This window comes from Dipodomys ordii, unplaced genomic scaffold (genome assembly GCF_000151885.1).
Source record: "Dipodomys ordii isolate 6190 unplaced genomic scaffold, Dord_2.0 Scaffold11, whole genome shotgun sequence".
In the NCBI taxonomy this organism is placed as follows: domain Eukaryota; kingdom Metazoa; phylum Chordata; class Mammalia; order Rodentia; family Heteromyidae; genus Dipodomys; species Dipodomys ordii.
The window spans coordinates 15,507,256-15,527,744 of record NW_012267227.1 but is presented as its reverse complement, the minus strand read 5'-3'; the positions used below and the strand labels follow the sequence as shown (position 1 = coordinate 15,527,744).

The 20,489-nt window shown below is 48.8% G+C and overlaps 3 protein-coding genes and 1 long non-coding RNA gene across 6 annotated transcripts; 2 read left to right on the top strand and 2 right to left on the bottom strand.

Moving 5' to 3' along the window:
* Positions 1-285: 285 nt before the first annotated feature.
* Positions 286-3,983, bottom strand: LOC105981118. The gene is made up of 3 exons (XR_001174801.1): positions 3,888-3,983; positions 620-726; positions 286-512 (listed from the first exon to the last, which is right to left on the bottom strand). It is a non-coding gene; the product is annotated as an uncharacterized LOC105981118 (long non-coding RNA).
* A 4,896-nt stretch (positions 3,984-8,879) lies between these two features.
* On the top strand, positions 8,880-10,683 carry Serf2 (small EDRK-rich factor 2). Of its 2 annotated transcripts, none has more exons than XM_013010132.1 (3): positions 8,880-8,981; positions 9,554-9,662; positions 10,320-10,683. In XM_013010132.1, the coding sequence occupies exons 1-3, from the start codon at positions 8,975-8,977 to the stop codon at positions 10,603-10,605; spliced, it is 402 nt and encodes a 133-aa protein (XP_012865586.1). In that variant the 5' UTR covers positions 8,880-8,974; the 3' UTR covers positions 10,606-10,683. The 2 variants fall into 2 exon arrangements, with proteins under 2 accessions (XP_012865586.1, XP_012865585.1); XM_013010131.1 differs by having other exon boundaries at positions 8,881-8,981; positions 10,343-10,682.
* Positions 10,684-10,808: 125 nt separating this feature from the next.
* Serinc4 (serine incorporator 4) lies at positions 10,809-18,320 on the bottom strand. Of its 2 annotated transcripts, XM_013010128.1 has the most exons (12): positions 17,757-18,320; positions 16,770-16,937; positions 16,420-16,598; positions 15,932-16,011; positions 15,080-15,173; positions 13,694-13,905; positions 13,424-13,519; positions 13,213-13,339; positions 12,795-12,867; positions 12,285-12,333; positions 11,996-12,149; positions 10,809-11,823 (listed from the first exon to the last, which is right to left on the bottom strand). In XM_013010128.1, exons 1-12 carry the CDS (start codon positions 17,856-17,858, stop codon positions 11,637-11,639), a joined length of 1,521 nt encoding a protein of 506 aa, XP_012865582.1. In that variant the 5' UTR covers positions 17,859-18,320; the 3' UTR covers positions 10,809-11,636. The 2 variants fall into 2 exon arrangements, with proteins under 2 accessions (XP_012865582.1, XP_012865583.1); XM_013010129.1 differs by lacking the exons at positions 13,694-13,905; positions 16,420-16,598; positions 16,770-16,937; positions 17,757-18,320 and having other exon boundaries at positions 15,932-16,294.
* An 86-nt stretch (positions 18,321-18,406) lies between these two features.
* On the top strand, positions 18,407-19,533 carry Hypk (huntingtin interacting protein K). Its single transcript, XM_013010130.1, has 4 exons — positions 18,407-18,618; positions 18,874-18,929; positions 19,185-19,236; positions 19,376-19,533. The coding sequence occupies exons 1-4, from the start codon at positions 18,457-18,459 to the stop codon at positions 19,469-19,471; spliced, it is 366 nt and encodes a 121-aa protein (XP_012865584.1). The 5' UTR covers positions 18,407-18,456; the 3' UTR covers positions 19,472-19,533.
* Positions 19,534-20,489: the final 956 nt, after the last annotated feature.

Genomic DNA, 20,489 nt, shown 5'->3' with positions numbered 1-20,489 from the left:
GGAGCGGGGAGAGCGACCCCTATCGACGGGCGTGGGGGGTCTAGGGTGTGAGTGGCAGCCAGAGAGTTGCTGGGCCCCGAGATCCTCACACCTCAGCCCCAGGTGTTACCTCCGGGCACAAACAGATGTGAACATGGCCGGAAAAGCGGCTGGCTCACCCAGGGCATGCCGAAAGCACAGGTGCCTGGAGCAGCGAGACTCCGGGGTTAGTCCCAGGCCAGCTCGTGGGGTCTCCCTATTTTTAATTTTTATTTGTGTGTGTCCCTATATTGTTGTTTCCTGAAATCCGAACCAAGACTTCGCTGTTAAACCCCCAGACCTGCACGATGATCTCTCAAGAGAACTTAACGCTCTGCCTCAAGTCAGATTACCCATATACAGTTGTCAAAACTCATCCATTACACGCAAAATGTGTACTGTAGCCAGGCATGGTGGTGTACATCTTTAATCCCAGCGCTTGGAAGACCGATAACAATTATTTCCATTTTCAGTCCAGCCTGGTGAGATCTTATCTTAAAACAATAACAACAAAACAGTGTGTACTTTATGTACAGCATGCCACAGTAAATGAGTTCTCAGGTCATTGCAATAAACTACCAAGCACCACAAAAACATTTACCTGTCCATCAGTTTCCTCAGTTTCTCTGGGGGACAAATTTGCTAAACATGGTCATGAGTGAAGCTGGTCTCCCAGACTTCCTTTTCTTCTCAAATGACATCTGTGGCCTTTTCCAAAAAAAAAAAAAGATTGTTCTGCTCATGCCTGTAATCCTAGTTACTCAGGAGGCTGAGATCTGAAGATCAGAGGTTCAAAGCAACTTAGGCAGGAAAGCCTGTGAGACTTTTTTTTTTGGGGGGGGTCCAGTCATGGGGCCTGAACTCTGGGCCTGGGTGCTGTCCCTCAGCTCTTCAGCGCACACGGCCAGCGCTCTACCACTTGAGCCACAGCACCACTTCTGGCTTTTTTCTTTTTTGCTTATGTGGTGCTGAAGAATCGAACCCAGGGCCTCATGCATGCAAGGCAAGTGCTCTACTACTGAGCCACCTTCCCAGCCCATCCGTGAGACTCTTATCTCCAATAAACCACAAGAAAAACCAGAAATGGCACTGTGGTTTAAGGGGTAGAGCGCTATCCTTAAGCTGAAGAGCTGAGGGACAGCACCTAGGCCCAGAGTTGAAGCCCCAAGACTGACAATAAAAATAAAATAATTACCTTGACACTCAAAAGGACAGACTAGAATGGTGAAAATGTCTGGGGAAGTGGGGGAGGGGGAGAAGGGCATGAACTCCCACTCTTTGATCAGCATGTTCCTGTCCCAAAACTATTCTCATTGTTCTACCTCATATCTACCTCCTCACCACAAGGATAACCACCAGATCCATCAGAGCATTGCTCTGAGATATTAATCATGAGCCTAAGGAGAAAGACACAGACCCTCTCTGTTGGACAAGCTGTGAGATGTAAGAGCAGGTAGTGGCCATCTCTTATCATGTCAAGGAATGTGAGTGTAAGCCAATGAAGCAAAGAGACAAGGAGGTATTGCTGGGGTCACTGGTTTCTGTTTCTGATATTCAGCCACAGCCTAGCCTATTCACTAGTTTAGTTATATTAATTAGTAAGCCAACAAATTCCTGTTTGTTCAAATGGGTCTAAACGGGATGTTTCAGTTACCTGAAACATCCAAGCATCTCACTTGTCTGCTGATCTCCCTCATCCATCTGTTTTGTTGTAATCCATTTACTTTTTTCCAGTCGTGGGTCTTGAACTCAGGGCCTGAGCATTGTCCCTGAGCTCAGAAGAGCTTAAGGCTAGCACTCTATCACCTTGAGCCATAGGGCTTTTCAGGTGGTTAATTAGAGATAAGAGTCTCTGAGACTTCCCTGATCTGGCTGGCTTTGAACCGAGATCCTCAGATTACAGTCTCCAGAGTAGCTAGGATTACAGGAGGGAACCACCCAGTGCCCTGCTGTAATCCATTCTGTTCCTTCCAGAGTGATTTTTGTCAATTTATATCCTGTTGATGTAAGGATGGATTACACTCCCAGACCTGTCCCTTTGTAGTGTTTTTTTTCTTGGAAAAATTATTTTTGATACTTCAAAAGGTAATTGTGGGGAAGGGGGGGAGGCTGGGAATGTAGAGTGGTAGAGTGCTTGCCTAGCATGCATGAAGCCCTGGGTTCAATTCCTCAGTACCACATAAACAGAAAAGCCAGACGTGGTAGAGTGCTAGCCTTGAGCAAAAAGAAGCTCAGGGACAATGCCCAAGCCCTGAGTTCAAGTCCTAGGAATGGAAAAAAAAGTAATTGTGTGAGCGGGCTTAAGTATTAGAGCACCTGCCTGGCAAATGCAAAGCCAATACCCATTTGGGCCTGGTTTGGTGGTGCTCATCTTTAATCCCCAAACTTGGGAGGTTGAGACAGGAAGATTACAAGGTTGAAGACATTTTGGGCTACATAATAAGTTTTGTGTTGCAAAGCTAGGGGCTGTCTTTAAAAAAGAATTAAAAAAATATATATATATATGCGCTGGGCGCCGGTGGCTCATGCCTGTAATCCTAGCTACTCAGGAGGCTGAGATCTGAGGATCACGGTTCAAAGCCAGTCCAGGCATGAAAGTCCATGAGACTCTTATCTTCAACAAAACACTCAGAAAAAACAGAAGTGGTGCTGTGGCTCAAGTGGTAAAGCGCTAGCCTTGAGCTGAAGAGCTGAGGGACAGTGCCCAGGCCCAGAGTTTAAGCCCCATGACCGACAAAAAAAAAAAAAAAATATATATATATATATATATATGTGGGCAAGATGCCAGTGGCTCACACCTGTAATACTAGCTACTCAGGAGGCTGAGATCTGAGGATTGCAGTTCAAAGCCAGCCCCGGCAGGAAAGTCCAGGAGACTCTTATGTGGCACTGTGGCTCAAACGGTGGAGTGTTCCCCTTGAGCTGAAGAACTGAGGGACAGCACTTAGACCCAGAGTTCAAGCCCCAAGACCGACCAAAAAAAAAAACAGCCAGCCTGGGCAGGAAAGTCTGTGAGACTCTTAGCTCCAATAAACCAATAGAAAACTGGAAATGGTGCTGTGGCTCAAGTGGTCGAATGCTCGACTTGAGCTGAAGAGCTGAGGGGCAGCACCCAGTCCCAGAATTCAAGCTCCATGACTAACAACAACAAGAACAACAATGTATATATATATATTTTTTTACATGAAAAGATATATTGTCCTCACAGAACAGAAATTTACTTCAAAGCACAAGTAAGATCGTCCAATCTTCATTCAAATTATACTGACATGTGTTTTGATGGATCAGTGCTTATGCTTTGCACCCTGTGAAATATTTTGAATATCACCCTGGCATAGAATCTGTTTTTGTCCCTGAAGTAATAATCACAACTTGTGCATATATATATATATATATATATATACATACATATTTATAATTATACAGATATTCATACATATGTCTGTATAATTGTATATATACATACAGATATATGCTACATGTATGTATATTAAACAGTGACATGGAAAGAATAGAAGAAGGAGAAGGGGAAGGGGAGGGATGAAAGAATGGAAGAGAGCTTTTCTTAGCTTGTTTATTTTTTGTTGGTCATGGGGCCTGAACTCTGGGCCTGGGTGCTGTCCCTCAGCTCTCAGCTCTTCAGCTCAAGGCTAGTGCTCTACCACTTGAGCCATAGTGCCACTTCTGGCTTTTTCTGCTTCTATGGTGCTGAGGAATCAATCCCAAGGCCTCATGCATACAAGGCAAGTACTCTATCACTGAGCCACCTTCCCAGCCCAAGCTTTTCTTTTCTATATTGCATGGAAATGAGCAGGGCTGTATGTTTTATCATTGTCTGCCTAATCCCTAATATGATAGTTGGTACATACCTAGTGCACAATGAAAATTTGCTGAATGAATCACCAACGGTGTCTCCTGGAAAAATTAGACTGGAGGTGAGGCTCTCAGGTTGGGTCCTGACAGGAATGAAAATACCTTGGGCACAGTGGGTCTGGTAGGGAGCGTAAAAAAGAAGAGACTGCTTACAGGGTTCTTTCACGTACCGAAACTGCTGAAGGTGGTGAGGTGCCGGGGGCCGTGAACTTGTTTCCTCCCCTAACACTGTTTTACTCATCTGTCTGGCTCACTTCCGCCAGGGGGCTGGTTCTATGGTCTCACTACATGCAAGGGTACACATGCCACTCCATGCATGGGAACATATGGGTTAGGAAGCCAGACAGCGCAAATTGTTTGGTTTTGGGATTTTGTTTTTTTGGGTTTTTTTCCTTTGGCTAGTTCTAGGTCTTGGAACTCTGGGACTAGTCTCTGTCCTTGAGCTTTTTTTTTTTCCCGTTCAAGGGTATTGCTCTTGAGCCATGGCACCAATTCTGGTTTTTCCTGAGTAGTTTATAGGAGATAAAAAGAAAATCTCATGGACTTTCCTGCCTGAGCTGGCTTCGAACCACATCCTCAGATCTCAGCCTCCTGAGTAGCCAGGATTACAGGCGTGAGCCACTGACACCTGCCTCCAAAATTCTTTTTTTACTTTTTTGGCAGTTGTGAGGCTTGAACTCTAGGCCTGGGCGCTGTCCCTTAGCTCTTCAGCTTAAGGCGAGTGCTCTACCACTTGAGCCACAGCACCACTTCCAGATTTTTCTGTGTATGTGATACTAAGGAATCAACCTAGGACTTCATGCATGCTAGGCAAACACTCTACCACTAAGCCACATTCCTAGCTCCCCACCTTCCTCCAAATTCTTCTGAGTTGTAGTCACACTGTTTCTGGTGGTATCTGTAGGTTTCCCCTTCTAGTCCATTTTCCTCTTCTTAGTTGGGTCCTTCTGCTTTACTTCGTCTCAGTGCCTTGGGCTTCTCACTTCTCATTATCTCTTACTTGACTGTCTAACTCTTCTTTTTTTTTTTCTCTCTTTTTTTTTTGTTTTTTTTTGGTCGGCTGTGGGGCTTGAACTCTGGGCCTGGGCGCTGTCCCTCAGCTCTTCAGCTCAAGGCGAGAGCTCTACCACTTGAGCTACAACTCCCCTTTTGACTGTCTAACTCTTAATATTATTTATTTATTATTATTTTTTTTGGTCCAGTCATGGGGCCTTAACTCTGGGCCTGGGCACTGTCCCTCAGCTCTTCAGCTCAAGGAGAGTGCTCTACCACTTGAGCTACAGCGCCACTTCCAGTTTTCTGGTGGTTTATTGGAGATAGGAGTCTCATGGTCTCTCCTGCCCGGGCTGGCTTTGAACCAGGATCCTCAGATCTCAGCCTCCTGAGTAGCTAGGATTACAGGTGTGAGCCACCAGCGCCCAGCTGTAAAGCTCGTTTTCGACATGACAACTTGTACTTCTCTTTGTTGCAACAGGTCCACCTGTATCCTTAAACGACTTTTTTCATTATATTTTTATGTAGTTTCACTTTTGTAGGAAGGTAGAACTGATTTCAAATTTTCTATAAGTATGGAGGTTTCATGTATATCCTTAAGACTGATATAAGCAGGCTGGGAATATGGCTTAGTGGTAGAGTGCTTGCCTAGCATGCATGAAGTCCTGGGTTCAAGTCCTCACTCAGTACCACATAAACAGGAAAAAAAAAAAAGCTGGAAGTGATGCTGTGGCTCAAGTGGTAGAGTACTAGCCTTGAGCAAAAAAGAAGCATAGGGACAGTGCCCAGGACCTGAGTTCAAGCCTCAGAACTGGCAAAAAAAAAAAAAAAAGATGATAGAAGCATGCTTGTACTCCCAGCTACCCTTAAAGACAGGATAATCCAGACTTGGTTGCCAGTCCTAGAAATCTTAGTGATACTCTATTTCAAAAATAAAATACTTAGCCAGGTGCTGGTGGCTCATGCCTATAATCCTAGCTACTCAGAAGGCTGAGAGATGAAGATCTCAGTTCAAAGCCAGCCTGGGCAGAAAAGTCCTCGACTCTTATCTCCAATTAACCACCAGAAAACTGGAAGTGGAAATGTGGCTCAAAGTGGTAGAGCACTAGCTTTGAGTAAAAAGAGCTCAGGGACAGAAGCCAAGCCCTGAGCTGAAGTTGCATGACCAACCAAAAAACAAAACAAAATGAAAACAAAAACCAAAAAACCAAACTGGAGCCTGTGTATTGATAGCTTACGCCTATAATCTTAGCTACTCAGCAGGCAGGGACGGAGAGGATGGAGACTGGGAACCAGCTGGGCAGAACACTCCACAAGACTCCATCTCTAAAATAATTGGCAAAAACTTGGGCTGGAGGCATGGTAGAGTGTCAGTGATCAAGTGTGAGGTCTCGAAATTAAGGCCCTAAAGTCAAGGCACTGGTACTAGCAAAATAAATATTGGGCTGACTCAGTAGTAAAGTTTCTGCCTGGAAAGCTGAAAGACCTGAGTTCAGATTCCAAACAAAAGCAAAAAGAATCCCCAGTGACTCATTAAAAAAAAAATCTTGTTTGTTTGTCTTTGGGAGGGTAGGTGGGGGCACAGAAATGGAGGGACAAAGGGGGAACAATTTAGCAGTGGTGCATATTAGGCACTATGTTGAGAATGAACTATAAAACTTGTGGGTGGGGATTGGGAGGGAAAAACTGGGAGAGAGGGAGGGAAGGAGTGACATCCAAAAAGAAATGTGCTCTTTACCCAATTTATGTAACTGTAACTCTTTTGCACATCATCTTTTTAATAACAATAAAAAAAACTAAGTAATAAAAAGAATGTATCTGGGGCTGGGAAGGTGGCTCAGTGGTAGAGCGCTTGCCTTGCATGCATGAGGCCCTGGGTTCGATTCCTCAGCACCACATAAGCAAAAAGAAAAAAAGTCACAAGTGGTGATGTGGCTCAAGTGGTAGAGCGCTAACCTTGAGCTGAAGAGCTGAGGGACAGCACCCAGGCCCAGAGTTCAGGCCCCATGACCCCCCCCCCCCCAAAAAAAAGAATGTATCTTTAAGAAGAGCTAGTGTCAGAAATTAATGGTGTAAGAGGGCTTAGCTGATGTGTGGTAATCAAGTGGGAAATTCCAAACTTATTTGTTTAAACATTGCATATATTTCATGTGGATATCAGCTGGCTTAAAATTATGTCACTTGAATTTTTTTCTTTTCCTTTTTTTCTTTTTGCCAGTCCTGTGGGTTGAACTCAGGGCGTGGGCACTGTTCCTGAGCTTGTTTTGTTTAAGGGTAAGACTCTACCGCTTGAACCACAGCACCACTTCCAGCTTTTTCTGTTTCTTGTGGTGCTGAGGACTCAAACCCAAGGCTTCATGCATGCTAGGCAAGCACTCTAACCACTAAGAAACATACCCTGAAATTATGCCACTTTTCATAAGATGTACAAGAAAAGCCAGGCGCCAGTGGTTCATGCTTGTAATCCTAGCTACTCAGGAGGCTGAGATCTGAGGATCACGGTTCAAAGCCAGCCCGGGCAGAAAGTCCGTGAGACTCCTATCTCCAATAAACCACGCAGAAAACCGGTAGTGCTGTGGCTCAAGTGGTAGAGCACCTGCTTTTGACTTGAAGAGCTGAGGGGAAGTGCCCAGGCCCAGAGTTCAGGCTCCATGACCGACCCCCCCCAAAAAAAAAAAAAAAACCAAAAAAACAAGAAAGCAAAATTTTAGAAACTGCTGGAGAGACACAGAGAGACAGAGACACAGACAGAAAGACAGAGAGACAGACAGAGATATACTGATAACAATTCTTAGTAATATTAGGTCAGGAGGATGGTATTGAGGTTCTGCTTCCCACCAGCCTCAAGGTGGTTTTGTCTGAGGTCAGTTGGAGATAAGAGTCTCCCAGACTTTCCTCCCTGGGCTACCTTCCAACTTTTGATCTGGAGCGCTCACCCCCTGGGCTAAGTCTGGTATCTCAGGAGCCCGAAGATAAGTGGAAGTGAGAGTGAGGAAAGTTCACAGTTAGTTTCGAGTCCTCCGGAACTTTCTCTCACAAACCCGTTCAGACGGGAAACGTGTACTGAGGCCTTCAGACAGCCAATGTCGGTCACTGTCCCCAACGCCACGGGCTGTGCTTTCTGGAGCCTTCGAGTCCTCTGATCTTCACATCCAGAGTTCCACGGGGAGGCTGGGCGCTCGGTGCGCAGCCGCCGGGAGCCCGGGGTCCCGTTCCCAGCCCGGGGTGGGGGTGGAGGTCTCTTCCCTTCCTCCCTCCTTTCTTTCGGCCAGTCACGGCCGGGGCGCCGTCCCCGAGCTGCCTTTGCTCCAGGCTAGGGCTCCACCACGGAGCCACAGCGCCGCTTCCGGCATTTTGGTGGGTAATTGGCGAAGGAGAGCCTCGGGACACCTCTCCCGCCCGCGGTGGGCTTCGAACCTCCGTCCTCAGCGCTCAGCCTCCCAGAGCAGCGCGGATGACAGGCTCGGCGCCCGGCCCGCCGCGGACTTGTGACGTGGCGTTTCCTCGAAGTGCGCCGGGAACGTGCTGGGGGGGGGGAGGGAGATGGGCCGTCCGGGGCAGCACCGCCAACTTCGGTTCCAGAGTTCGGACAACAGAACCGGAGGAGCCACCCAGACCCTCCGCCTCACGCCCTCCCCCCCACCCCACGTTCCTTCCGGTGCGTGTGTGGGTCAGTACCCCAAACTGTCCCGGCGTGAGGTCACTTGGCCCCCGCGTCACGTGCTCCGGCCCACGCGAGCGCCACATCGCCAGCCGCACCCCTCCACCCGCCCCCACCCACCGCCGCCCACGTGACCCGGCCTAGTTTTTTTTTTATCCCCCCCCTCAAGCCCCGCCCAACGCCTCGGCCAGGAAGCCCCGCCCTACGCCTGGCGCTCCGCCCGCGAACCTCCGCCCGGACTCGCGCGTAGTCCTGAGCCTCACGTGTTTCGCGTTGTCCAATCGGCGTCGGCGCCCGGGGCGTGAGGGGGCGGGGGAGGAGGTGGGGGGGGAGACGACTAGGTTGCGTTGCACGAAAAGGGGCGGGGCCTGCAACGTCGGACAGAGCGAGGGGACGCAACGGAGGCAGGCCGGAGCCGCTGCCGTCGCCATGACCCGTGAGCACAGAGCCCCTTGCCTTTTGCCCTTTTCTTCCCGGTTCGCCCGGAGGATGACCGCCGAGCCGTCGGCTTTGACCTCCCCGGGGTGGGGGGGGGCTTCCGCAGCGAGGGTTTTCTCGGGGTGCACTCCTTCGCTGCCCTCTCACTGGGAGCCTTGCCCACCCCTACTTCTGGAGACCCCCCCCTTGTTAGGCGTAGGCCCTCCTCGACCTTCCCGGCCGGCGGGGGGGGGGGAAGCCCGGCACCTCCTACTCCAGAATCCCGCCCAATCCCCCCCCCCAGCCCCGGGACTCTTAGGGTCCATGCACCCCGCACCACCTGTCCGTCCCCCCACCTCCCCGAAACTTGAAACACGCCTCTCAGGAGCCGCCTGGGTCGGGCCGTCCTTCCTCCGCCCCGCAACTTGACCCGCTCCGTGGCCAACCCACCCTTCCCCCCGAGCTGGGCCGGGATTGCAGCCTTGGAGTTGGGGAGAGGAGGGTCGCCCATGGGTGTGTGTGTGTGTGTATGTGTGTGTGGGTTCAGGGCGGCCCCGTTGCCTCACTTTTCTTCCAACCTTCTTTCCTTAGGCGGTAACCAGCGTGAGCTCGCCCGCCAGAAGAATATGAAAAAGCAGAGCGACTCGGTTAAGGGAAAGCGCCGAGATGATGGGCTTTCTGCTGCCGCCCGCAAGCAGAGGTAGCCCCAGGGAGGGGAGGGAGAGGGCTGGGATCGGGACTGGATGGGACGCGGGGGGGGGGGGGGGGAAAGATCTGGGTTCAGGAAAGGTAACAACTACATAAGAGAGTTAACTTCAGGGCGCGAATCCGGATTTGTCGTGAGGGGCCGCGACTGCATTGCTTCCTCTAGGGTTTTATTTCCTCCCCGCTCTCCAAAATTGTTAGGTCACAGCCATAACAGGAAGGGACGGGGGGGGGGGGCGGGTCCCCTGTCCTCTCAGTCTGTGTTCTGATTGCCCCTGGGTGTGACCTGAAGGGCACGGGCAGGAAGCTTTGAGGATCCGGTACAGTTGAGGTGGTGACTGCCCTAGTACTTTTGTCCTTCCTTGCTGTTCATTTCTCCTCCCTTCTCCCAACTTTTGTCACTAGTGTTCCTGGGTGTGGTACTCCACGCAGAATAGTGAGCCTTGGGCCTGTATGGCCAGACTTCTGACCAGTTGGGGCAACAGCCTGACGGAGACTGGTTGCCTTTTGAACCTCAGGGCTATTTCTCTTGTTCTCCTAGGGTGGGAATACTGCAGCCATATGCTGAACTATGTCCCATCCACTTCTATCTCATCCTTTGTGCCCTTCGTCCCCTTGCATCTTGTCCCTTTTGCCCTCTGGTACCTCCCAGTGCCCCATCATCTCTACCCCCAGGGACTCGGAGATCATGCAGCAGAAGCAGAAAAAGGCAAACGAGAAGAAGGAGGAACCCAAGTAGCTTTGTGGCTTCGTGTCCAACCCTCTTGCCCTTCGCCTGTGTGCCTGGAGCCAGTCCCACCATGCTCGAGTTTCCTCCTGTAGCGCTCACAGGTCCCAGCACCGATGGCATTCCCTTTGCCCTGAGTCTGCAGCGGGTCCCTTTTGTGCTTCCTTCCCCTCAGGTAGCCTCTCTCCCCCTGGGCCACACTTGGGGGTGAGGGGGTTACTCCTTCCCAGTGTTTTTTATTCCTGTGGGGGCATACCCCGAAGTATTAAAAGTAGCTTTGTAATTCCTTGAGCGCCTGGTTTGACTGGGGTTTGGGGGGATGGGGATGGAGAAATGATTGCCCTTTCCCACCAGAAAGGGAGAGCTTTTTAGACTCCTGAGATTATGGATATATATAGAGAGAGACCTAATAAGTGAGACATCACAGAAAGAAGTTTTATTTTACTATGATGGCCAGAAAAGCACTCCAGGTATGTGGTAGAGGAACCCTTTAAGAACCATCGAGACTTATTTTCTGTAATTTTTGTCCCCCACACCAGTCCAGGATGAAGTCGAGGGCCTAAGAGGGAATGCTCCAGGACCTAAGTTGATACCTCTCTTCCTCATTCTTCCTTAGTTTGTTTGTCTGCTTGAAAGTTGGCCAAAAAGTCCTGCTGTTCGCCCACTTCCTGAGGTTAGTTACTCTCAGTGTTGTTCACATTCTCTTCTGTCATTCCTCATGGAATGAGGGTGGTTTTTGTCTTCCCACTTCCCTTGACCTCAGAGTCAGGACTAAAACCTAGGATAGCCTCTGTGCTCCTTTCTTCCTGTGGCCTGGTTTGTTCTGCGGTTCTGGGCTTCTTACATCCCTGCGCCCAGGGCTGAACTGCTTATTTATTTGCAAAGGCAAAGACAATCTTGAGTCCTTGTTGGTCTTTCCCCACCCCCACCAGGAGCCAGGAAAGGGCTGGTGCCATAGTGTCTGCTAGGATCAGCAGTGGTTCCTGAGCTGCTGATTTGAGAGTTAGGCTCTTAAACTGGGATGAAGACATAACGGGTAGCTTCATTTAGTCACATACTGCCTGTAGCATTAACGTGTCTTTGACCACTTTTTCCAATTAAATGTAGTATTAAGTCTAAGGGGATATAACTTCCCTTTCTGCTCTTGGGGTGCTGTGCTGGGCAGCTCCCTTAAGCCAAGACTAGGGAGCACAATATTAAGGGAATCCCAGTTTGTTGTTAAAACTCCTAGACTGGAGGCTTTTACCCACTAATACTGATGCGATGCCTGAAGATAAGAGGGTGCTGAGGATTCTCAGTAGGAGACGAACAGATTGGTGCTAGTAACAACACCAGGTAGAGGAGTACACAGGCCCAGCATGAGACCACCTTCACCCAGAAGGTGGCCCAGCTTCCCTTGGTGAAGGTCTCCAGTTCTGCTCCTTCATAGCTGTGGAACCAAAGACTTGTTAGAGAACATGCAGGATCTTAGCTTTTAGACTATTCTACCTCCCCACAATCATGGGCAACCCTTGGTATGCTCTTGAATTTTTGATCTCCTCCCCCTCCCCCCCAAAAGCAAGTTTTTTTAGGAGAGTATCTCGGGCCTACCTTTATCCTACCTGAACCAGTTGGTAAGAGTAACCATTACATAGAGTGAAGCAAGGAAAAAGACGAAGTGGAAGGCAGAGTAGCTGTAGGGAAGATGCTGGGCTTGTACTGGAGTTGCCGGAAGGTGGTCTTGGTCAGCTGGCCTAGCTGTTCCACCCTTTTGGCCTGCAGAGAGGAAGAGCTATTGGGAAGCAGGGCTACAGATCTGAAGCCCTGCTTCCCTCTCCCCCCAGCTACTCACGTAAGCTCTTAAGGGCTACAGAGTTTTATCAGTTCCTAGGAGGTTCATTTGACACTCACCATTCTCTGGCTCTGCCGATTCTGGGCAACAGAAACAGAGTGAGGGCTTCTGCAAAACAGGGTAGCCTGATTTAGAATTCCTTCAAAAGAATGTCATGTTAATCTAGAAAACTCCCCTTTGAAAAAATGAGTTTGAGCGAAGAAGTGGAGGCATTATCTGGGTTCAAATTCTTGCTCCAGCATATAACTGGCTATGCAAACTTTGGTAAGATGTTTAATCTTTTGTGCCTCAATTTCTCCATTTGTAAAATGGATGGAGCAAATATCACCTACCTCACAGGGTTGTTGTGAGGATTAAATTAAATGAGATTATGTATGTAAAGTATTTAGCACAGTGCCTAGCCCATTGTGGGTATTCAATAAAAGGTAATAGCAGCTAGAATCTGAGCATTCTGGGTATAGAGGTTGGTAGGCTGTGTGTGTGTGTGTGTGTGTTTGTGTGTGTGTGTGTGTGTGTGTGTGTCTCTGTTGGGGGAAGGGTTTGGGGGATATTAAGCTTTTGCTCCTCACCTGGAACTCGTAGCTGTAAACCTTGATTATCCACAAGGGCCCAAATACCTCAGCCAGGAATGAAGCCTCATTGCTGGGAAAGAAGAGTTCTCAAGCTGGTCAACTCAGAGAGGTTGAAACCAGCTAATCCATGTAGATGAATTATAGGAAGGTACTTTTCACCAAAGATTAAGTCTGCTAATATGAGGCCCTGAAAGCCTAAAATTCTCAAGTCATTTCCCCCTTCCCCCGTCTTCTCTTAACAGATCATCTGACAAAGTGCTATTCTTAGAAGTTGTCCCTGTTCATGGAGAGATTTTCTCCTAGTCTTGCTGTTATGTTTAAGTAAACCAGGGCCCTAGACATTCTCCTGATTATCTCTCCCTCTCCTGGGGATTCTCCCTCAGCTCACACCTCTCCCCTTGACACCTTTACTCACCAAGCAAAAAGCACACAAACATACATGATGGCAGCACTTAACACAGCTACTGAGGTATCTGGTACTTGGGGTTCCATTTTACTCAGACCAGGAAGGCACAGGGTATGATTCTGTCCCTGAAGGAGAACTGGAGAGGGACGACAGAAGAGAAAGGCGTTAAGAACAAAGTAGAACAAGTTTTAGCCCCAGTATTCCAGTTCTTGTCCCTTACCTCTCTCTGGAGGGCGGCTGGACAGTGCAGAGAAAGTCAGATACATGATATAGCAGCTGATGATTGAGGCTTGTAGAAGGCTAGAGCGGGGTTGCTCTAGGATGAACAAGTATCATTGCTTTAGTTTAGAGGGCAGTGGTAATTTTCTCTCCTGCCTCCCTTGAGGGAAGCAGATTGTACCAGACTACTGAGATTGGGAAGGCTAATGAGGTTTGCTGTAATACTAAATGGAGTTTTTGAAAGCTGGAACATAATAGGGTGTATACCCACTGAGGCGGATGCAAGGGGTGATGGAGAGGAAGGACAGGAGGCCGCAGAAGCAGATGTTGAGACTAAGCAGCATCTTGTTGAGCAGGCAGCCTGTGGGATGTGTGTAGTGGTGAAACAAGAGCACAGTTCCTATGGCTGCCACGCTGTAGAATCCTGTGGTAGCCAGCAGCACAGCTAGGAACCAGCTACAGTCTTGGGCTGCACCTGTCTGCCTAAGGAGGAGAAATGGGAGGTGGTTTAGGGTCCAAACTCTTTGTTTTTATCCACTATGAACTGTTCTACCTCTCTCCAGAAGACTGGTGTGATTACTTATCCCACTCTCTGAGAATCAAACATGGTTTTTTGTGTTTTTTTTTGGTGGGTCTTGGGGCTTGAGCTCAGTTCTGTCCTGGAGCTTTTGTGTAGAAGGCTAATGTTCTACCACTGGAGCCACAGTTCCACTTTTTTTCAGTCGGTCATGAGTGTGAACCCTGGGCCTGGGCGCTGTCCCTCAGCTCTTGAGTTCAAGGCTAGCAATCTACGGCTTGAGCCACAGCGTCACTTTCGGCTTTTTCTGCTTTTGTGGTTCTGAGGAATTGGACCCAGGGCCTCATGCATGCAAGGCAAGAACTCTACCACTAAGCCACCTTCCCAGCCCCCACAGCTCCACTTTTAACTGTTTGGTAATTAACTGGTGATAAGAAACTCAGACTTTCCTGCTCAGGGTTGGCATCAAACCTCAATCCTCAGATCACAGATCTTAGCCTCCTGAGTAGCCAAGGTTATAGGCGTGAACCTCGCATCACCTGTTTTTTGTTGGTCACCACCAACTGAACTCAGGGCTTCATGATCTGCCTTTTTTTTTTTTTTTTTTTTGCCACTCCTGGGGCTTGAACCCTGTTAGGGTCTGGGCACTGTCCCTGAGCTTCTTTGCTCAAGGTTAGCACTCTATCACTTGAGCCACAGTACCACTTCCAGCTTTTTCTGTGTATGTGGTACTGAGGAATTGAACCCAGGGCTTCATGCATGCTAAGCAAGCACTCTACCACTGAGCCACATTCCCAGCCTCTGATCTGCCTCTAGCTACTCCTCCAACCTGGCTTTTTCCTATTTACTTTGAGGATGGAGTCTTGTGGACCTTGTGGCTGCAAGCCACGACATTCATTCTCAGTCTCTTGAGTAAGATTACTAGTGCCTGGCTTTTTGTTAAACAGTACTGAAGATTGAACTAAGGGGTTTCCACTTGAACTATGCCCTGTCCCATGCCTGAGGTTTTTGGCAGTGCTCAGTGAGAGGCCATGATCTCACCAGTGACTCACTGTGCTCTTTGCCCAGTCTTCCTGCATCCACTAATACTTGTCAACCTACCTAGGAAGAGCCTTTAAGGTTAGAGTGTAAGTCCCTTACCAGTTCTTGTTCCAGGAGTGAGCAAAGGCTGTGATAAGCACCAACTGCAGTAGGATGAATGTGAAGCCTCCACAGATGCCAATGTAATGCCAGGCTGCAAAATAGGCAGCAGTGGGAAAAATTACCTGGGCATATATCAGTCACTGTGCCTTTTCTCCCCACATTCCCCCTGCCCCCCCCGGCAGTCTTAGGGATTGAACTCAGGGCCTGGGCCTTGTCCTTGAGCTTTTTTGCTCAATGCTGCTGTTCTACCACTTGAGCCACCGCTCCACTTCTGGCTTTCTGGTACTTTATTGTAGATACGAGTCATGTACTCAGGCTTCCAACCATGATCTTGAGATCTCAACTTCCTGAGTAGCTGGAATTACAGCCACAAGCCACTAATACTTGACGCCACATTTTTTCGGTGAAACTGGGATTTGAATTCCTGACACGCTTGCTAGGCAGGTGCCCTAACTGCCAAGGTACACCTCCAGTCCCATTTTTCTGCTGGTAATTTGAGATAGGGTCTTGCTGTAGCCCAGGTTCATGCCTGGGTGCGATCCACCTGTGTTATGCTTTTCAGTAGCTACAATAACAAATGAGAAGGTGTCAAGAATTTTTCTGCCTGGGCTGGCCTTAAACTTTGAATCCAGTTTTCAATAGCTAGTATGACAGGAGTGAACCACTCAAATCTTGCTCTTTTTTTTTTTTTTAAACATACCCAGGCTGGCCTTGAACTTAATGATCCTTCTGCCTCAGCCTCCAGGGTATTGAGATTACAAGTATGTGTCACTACACCTGGCTCTCTGCCCAGTATGTTAGAGAGATTTTTGGCCTACTGCTGGTCAGGGTATGTGAGATGGACAGTACCTGGAAAGAGATGCTCATCTGGGATGCAGAAGGCAACAGCACAGAGGCATAATAGCAACAGCAGCTTCAGGAACCAAAAGCTGATTTGGTGGGGGAGAAGAAAACTAGATTCAGAAGAAAAAGCAAGAGTGAAGAATGCCCATGGGAAAAAGAGGAAAGCAAAACTAGAAGATGAGGGCAAAGAAGAAAATACTAAGTACGGGAAAGGAGCCAGCTCCTAGTGAGAGGGTCTGGGAATATTCATTTCCAAATTAACTCAAAGACACCTGAATAATATCTGAACAACACTTTACACGTCATAAAAGGTTTGCATATAATAACACCATTGTTAGCTCCACTTTGTAGACAGAAGCACTTACAAAAGGGTAAGTATCTGGCTCTCTGCCACTCAGTAAGTAGTGCAATTACTTCATCCTGGAACTTCCTTTATTCAGTTTGTGTGTACTTTCTTCCTCTGTCTCCTCCCCACCCAAAGAGTACACACAAACCTGTTATGCAGTTGTGCCCTTAGGCTGGCGGGGGAGTGGAGGTGGACCAGCAGGATAGCTTGCACCAGGTGGAAGGTAGCAGTTCCTGCACATACTCGGTACACAGCCCCAGAGCCACTGAGCACTGGACAGTCAGGGTGCCCAAAGAGGTGGGCACAGAATGCTGAGGGCATCTGGATCTGGAGGGGGAGGGTGTGTGAGAAATGGCAGGGCAAATCATTACAAATAGGTATCTACTCACTGCTGGGTCCTCCTTTGTCTCCTACCCCAAATCCAAATCTATTGCTGTTTTATTAGTTTTTCTTCTGCCCACTTTGCAGCCAGCCCCCTCCTACTTCATATCTTTATACCTTGCCCCAGACTTTTTCCACCACTGTCCTTGACAGCAGGAGGCAGCAAACTGTTGAGGCCCCCATATGGATGAGGGTGTAGAACAGACGGCTCCAAGTAGACACGGTGAGAGAGGGCCGCCAAAGGTGGCAGCAGCTGGTACAAGGAGCAGGCCCACAGCAGGACACCTAGGGATACAGCAAATGCTGGATAACAAGTTGGAAAATTTCAGGGCATACATTGACTCGTGTGAGGTTAACCCATGAGGCTGAATTCCGGATATTTCCCTCTCTTTGCTCAGGAATTTCGAGCTATTTGGGATTGCCTTCCACTGACCACTAGCAGGGCTTTCAATCCAAGGACTGAGGGAGGATTGAGCTATAAGGTTGGGAACAAGGAAGAAGTTTACTCATTGCTGAGACAAAAAAGACAAAAGGATGCTGGTCGCTCACTGCTGTAATCCTAGCTACTCAGGAGGCTGAGATCTGAGGATTGAAGTTCGAAGCCAGCCCAGGCAGGAAAGTCTGTGAGGTTTTTTTTTTTTTTTTTCTCCAGTCCTGGGCTTTAACTCAGGTCCTGGGCACTGTCCCTGAGCTTCTTTTGTTCAAGGTTAGCACTCCTCCACTTGAACCACAGCACTACTTCTGGCCTTTTCTGTTTATGTGGTACTGAGGAATTGAACCCAGGGCTTTATGCATGCTAGGGCAAGCACTTTACCACTAAGCCACATTCCCAGCCCCAGTGAGACTCTTACCTCCAATAAACTTAAGAAAAAGCCAGAAGTGGTGCTGTGGCTCAAGTGGTGGAACTCTTGCCTTGAGCAAAAAAAGCAGCTCAGGGACAGCTCCCAGGCTGAAATCAGGACTGGCTAAATAAATAAAAGACAAAGGAACAATAGAGAAAAGGCTGCAGATACTGGCTTCGGCAAGTTTTCCTCATCTTCAGCCACATAGTTCCCGGCTTTTCAGAAAGGAGCTTTTAAGTTTTCTGCCCAAATACCCTCTCACCTGATAGAAGGGTGTTTTCACTATGACATTGCTGACTCCCCTGCGCTGCTGTGCCAGGGCCTGTGGGGTGCCATGGTCTGTGACTGCCTTTGCATCCACCATCTTTGTCTCAGGACGAGGCCTAGGTCCACCAGTTGGAATGTAGATGAGAAAGTATCAGCCTCTGACTTCAGCCCATTAGACTGCTTGCTTTGCTGGAGCTGATCCACCAGTCAAGGCACAATGGGGACACCAGGAGATGAGCACACCAATCACCAGGAAGTGGTAAATGCACACGCCCCAGTGGAGGTGCTTGCTGCTTCTAGGGGGCTGCGAGTGGGCCCAGCCGGGCTCTCTCCCCGAGATTAGGGAGTTTGCAGATCCGGCCTCAGGGATTAACGTTCTTAATTGGTTTAGGATTAGTCCTACATCCTGGTTGGCCAGACTTGGGGAGGTGGGTTGTTCCTAGGTGGAGGAGAGGGAAAGGGAAGGCTGTGCGCTGAGGTGGTCTGGAGTGGTTCAGGTTCGGTCTGGAAGACCGTTCAGGAAACGGGAAGAGCCTGGAGGGGCACCAGGCGCACGGCCCTGCGGGGGGGAGCCTGCGGAGCCCGGGCGTGGGGGTGTGGCCCGGCGCCGGCCCCGCCCCCTCAGGGGCGGAAGTTGGTGGTAAGCGGAAGTGATCGCGAGGGGCGGGCTTTTGTGGCGGCGCGGTGCGAGCGGTATGGCGACCGAGGGGGACGTAGAGCTCGAGTTGGAGACCGAGACCAGCGGCCCAGAGCGGCCCCCCGAGAAGCCCCGGAAACATGACAGCGGTGCGGCGGACCTGGAGCGGGTCACCGACTACGCGGAGGAGAAGGAGATCCAGAGCTCCAACCTGGAGACGGTAAGGCGGGCCGGGAGCGTCCGAGCGGGCGTGGGGCGCCGGGCCGCAGCCTGCGCGGGGGAAGCCCGCGCTCCCCGGCGCGGAGGGCCGCGCGCCGGCGCCGAGCCCCCTGCGCGGAGGGCCAACACGCGCGGTCGTGAGCGCGTGCAGCACCGCTTGTTTGGTTGGCCTCTGCCTTCCTCCCTCCCCGGCGTCATGCATCGGTGGGAATTGCGGGGAGTGGAGCCCCAGCCACCAGACCCGTCTTTCCCGTAGGCCATGTCCGTCATCGGAGATAGACGGTCCCGGGAGCAGAAAGCCAAACAGGAGCGGTAAGTTTAAAACACTCAGCCAGCCTCGTCAGCCCGAGTCTCCCTCCCTCCCCAGCAAATATAGTCACCATTGTTAAGCCATACCATCTGCAGTTCTTGTGCCAACTCTAGGCCTTACAACTTTCTTTGTGGAAGGAAAGCCTGCGTTTTTTTTTTTTTCCTTCCTTGTATCTTTGTTTGTCTAGACTTATTTCCAAGGCCAGGTAGGAGTTAATGGTGTAAAGAACAAGGACTAATGCACATAAATATTTTCAGGGAGAAGGAATTGGCAAAGGTCACAATCAAAAAGGAGGATCTGGAGTTGATAGTGAGTAGTAATGTCTAACTAGCATATGGACGGGAGGTTGTTTTGCTTATTTCGGGTTTCTGAACCAAGTGGGGCCAAGATTTGGGTGGCATGTCACGGCTCTGAGGAAACTGAGATAACATCGATCCTTTTCTTGCAGATGACAGAGATGGAGATCTCTAGAGCAGCAGCAGAGAGGAGCTTGCGGGAACACATGGGCAATGTGGTAGAAGCTCTTATTGCCCTAACCAACTGAGAGGTGTTTTCTTAGACATTTTCTGGATTAACTTATTGCAATAAACTTTTTTTCTTATCTTGGATCAGCTACTTTATTTCATTGGAGTATAACGGCAGTTTGTGGTCCTCAATAACCCTTCAATCAATCTATGTGAAGTATTTTATGTTCAGATACAGATGTTCGGTGCCAGGCTACTCTAAGGCATGTCTAGCTTTAGTATGCAATGTACCTTTGGAGTCAGAAGAGTTACTATACCCAGTGGTAGGTGTCTCCAGAAAAGCTTTCGCATTTAACTTTTTGCTTTGAGACTATGTCTTGCTATTTAGCACAAGCTTGTCTCTGAGTGCTGGAATTCCAGATGTGTACCACTTCTTGCTCAGGTCTCCAGGATAGTTTATGAATAGCAGAGACTAGCCTTTTCAGTCTAAAATCTAATTAATTAGAATTTCAGTACTTGAAATGGGAGTTATAGAGTACCTGGCTAGTAAGTGTAAACCTCAGTACATGAAAAAAATTGAACAGATACCTTTATACAAATACTTAAAAAGCTTTATGTATTTAAGCTGGGAACATGGGTATAATAGTGTATTTTTTTAATTACAAAATTACAACAAATTATAACATGTAAGAACTGATGAGCTGGTGAATGCAAAAGCTTTTGACTAGTACCTGCTTGAATATATTCAAATGCAATGATGCTTCACCTAAATAATTTTAAAGCCTTGCTCTCATTTTAAAATTTTGATGCTAATGCCAAGGCTTGAGTTCAGGGTCTTGCTTTCTTGCTTAGCCTTTTTTCTCAAAGCTGAGACTTTGAGCCATAGCTTCAATTTCCTGTTTTTTTTAATTGGTCGCTGAGTTTGAACTCAGGACCTGGGTGCTGTCCCTAAGCTCTTTTGCTCAAGGCTAGTGCTCTACCACTTTGAGCCACAGCACCACCTCTGGTTTTTGAGTGGATCACGAGATAACCTTATGGGGATTCTTTTACCTGGGCTGGCTTTGAATCGTGATCTTCAGATCTGTCTCCTAAGTAGCT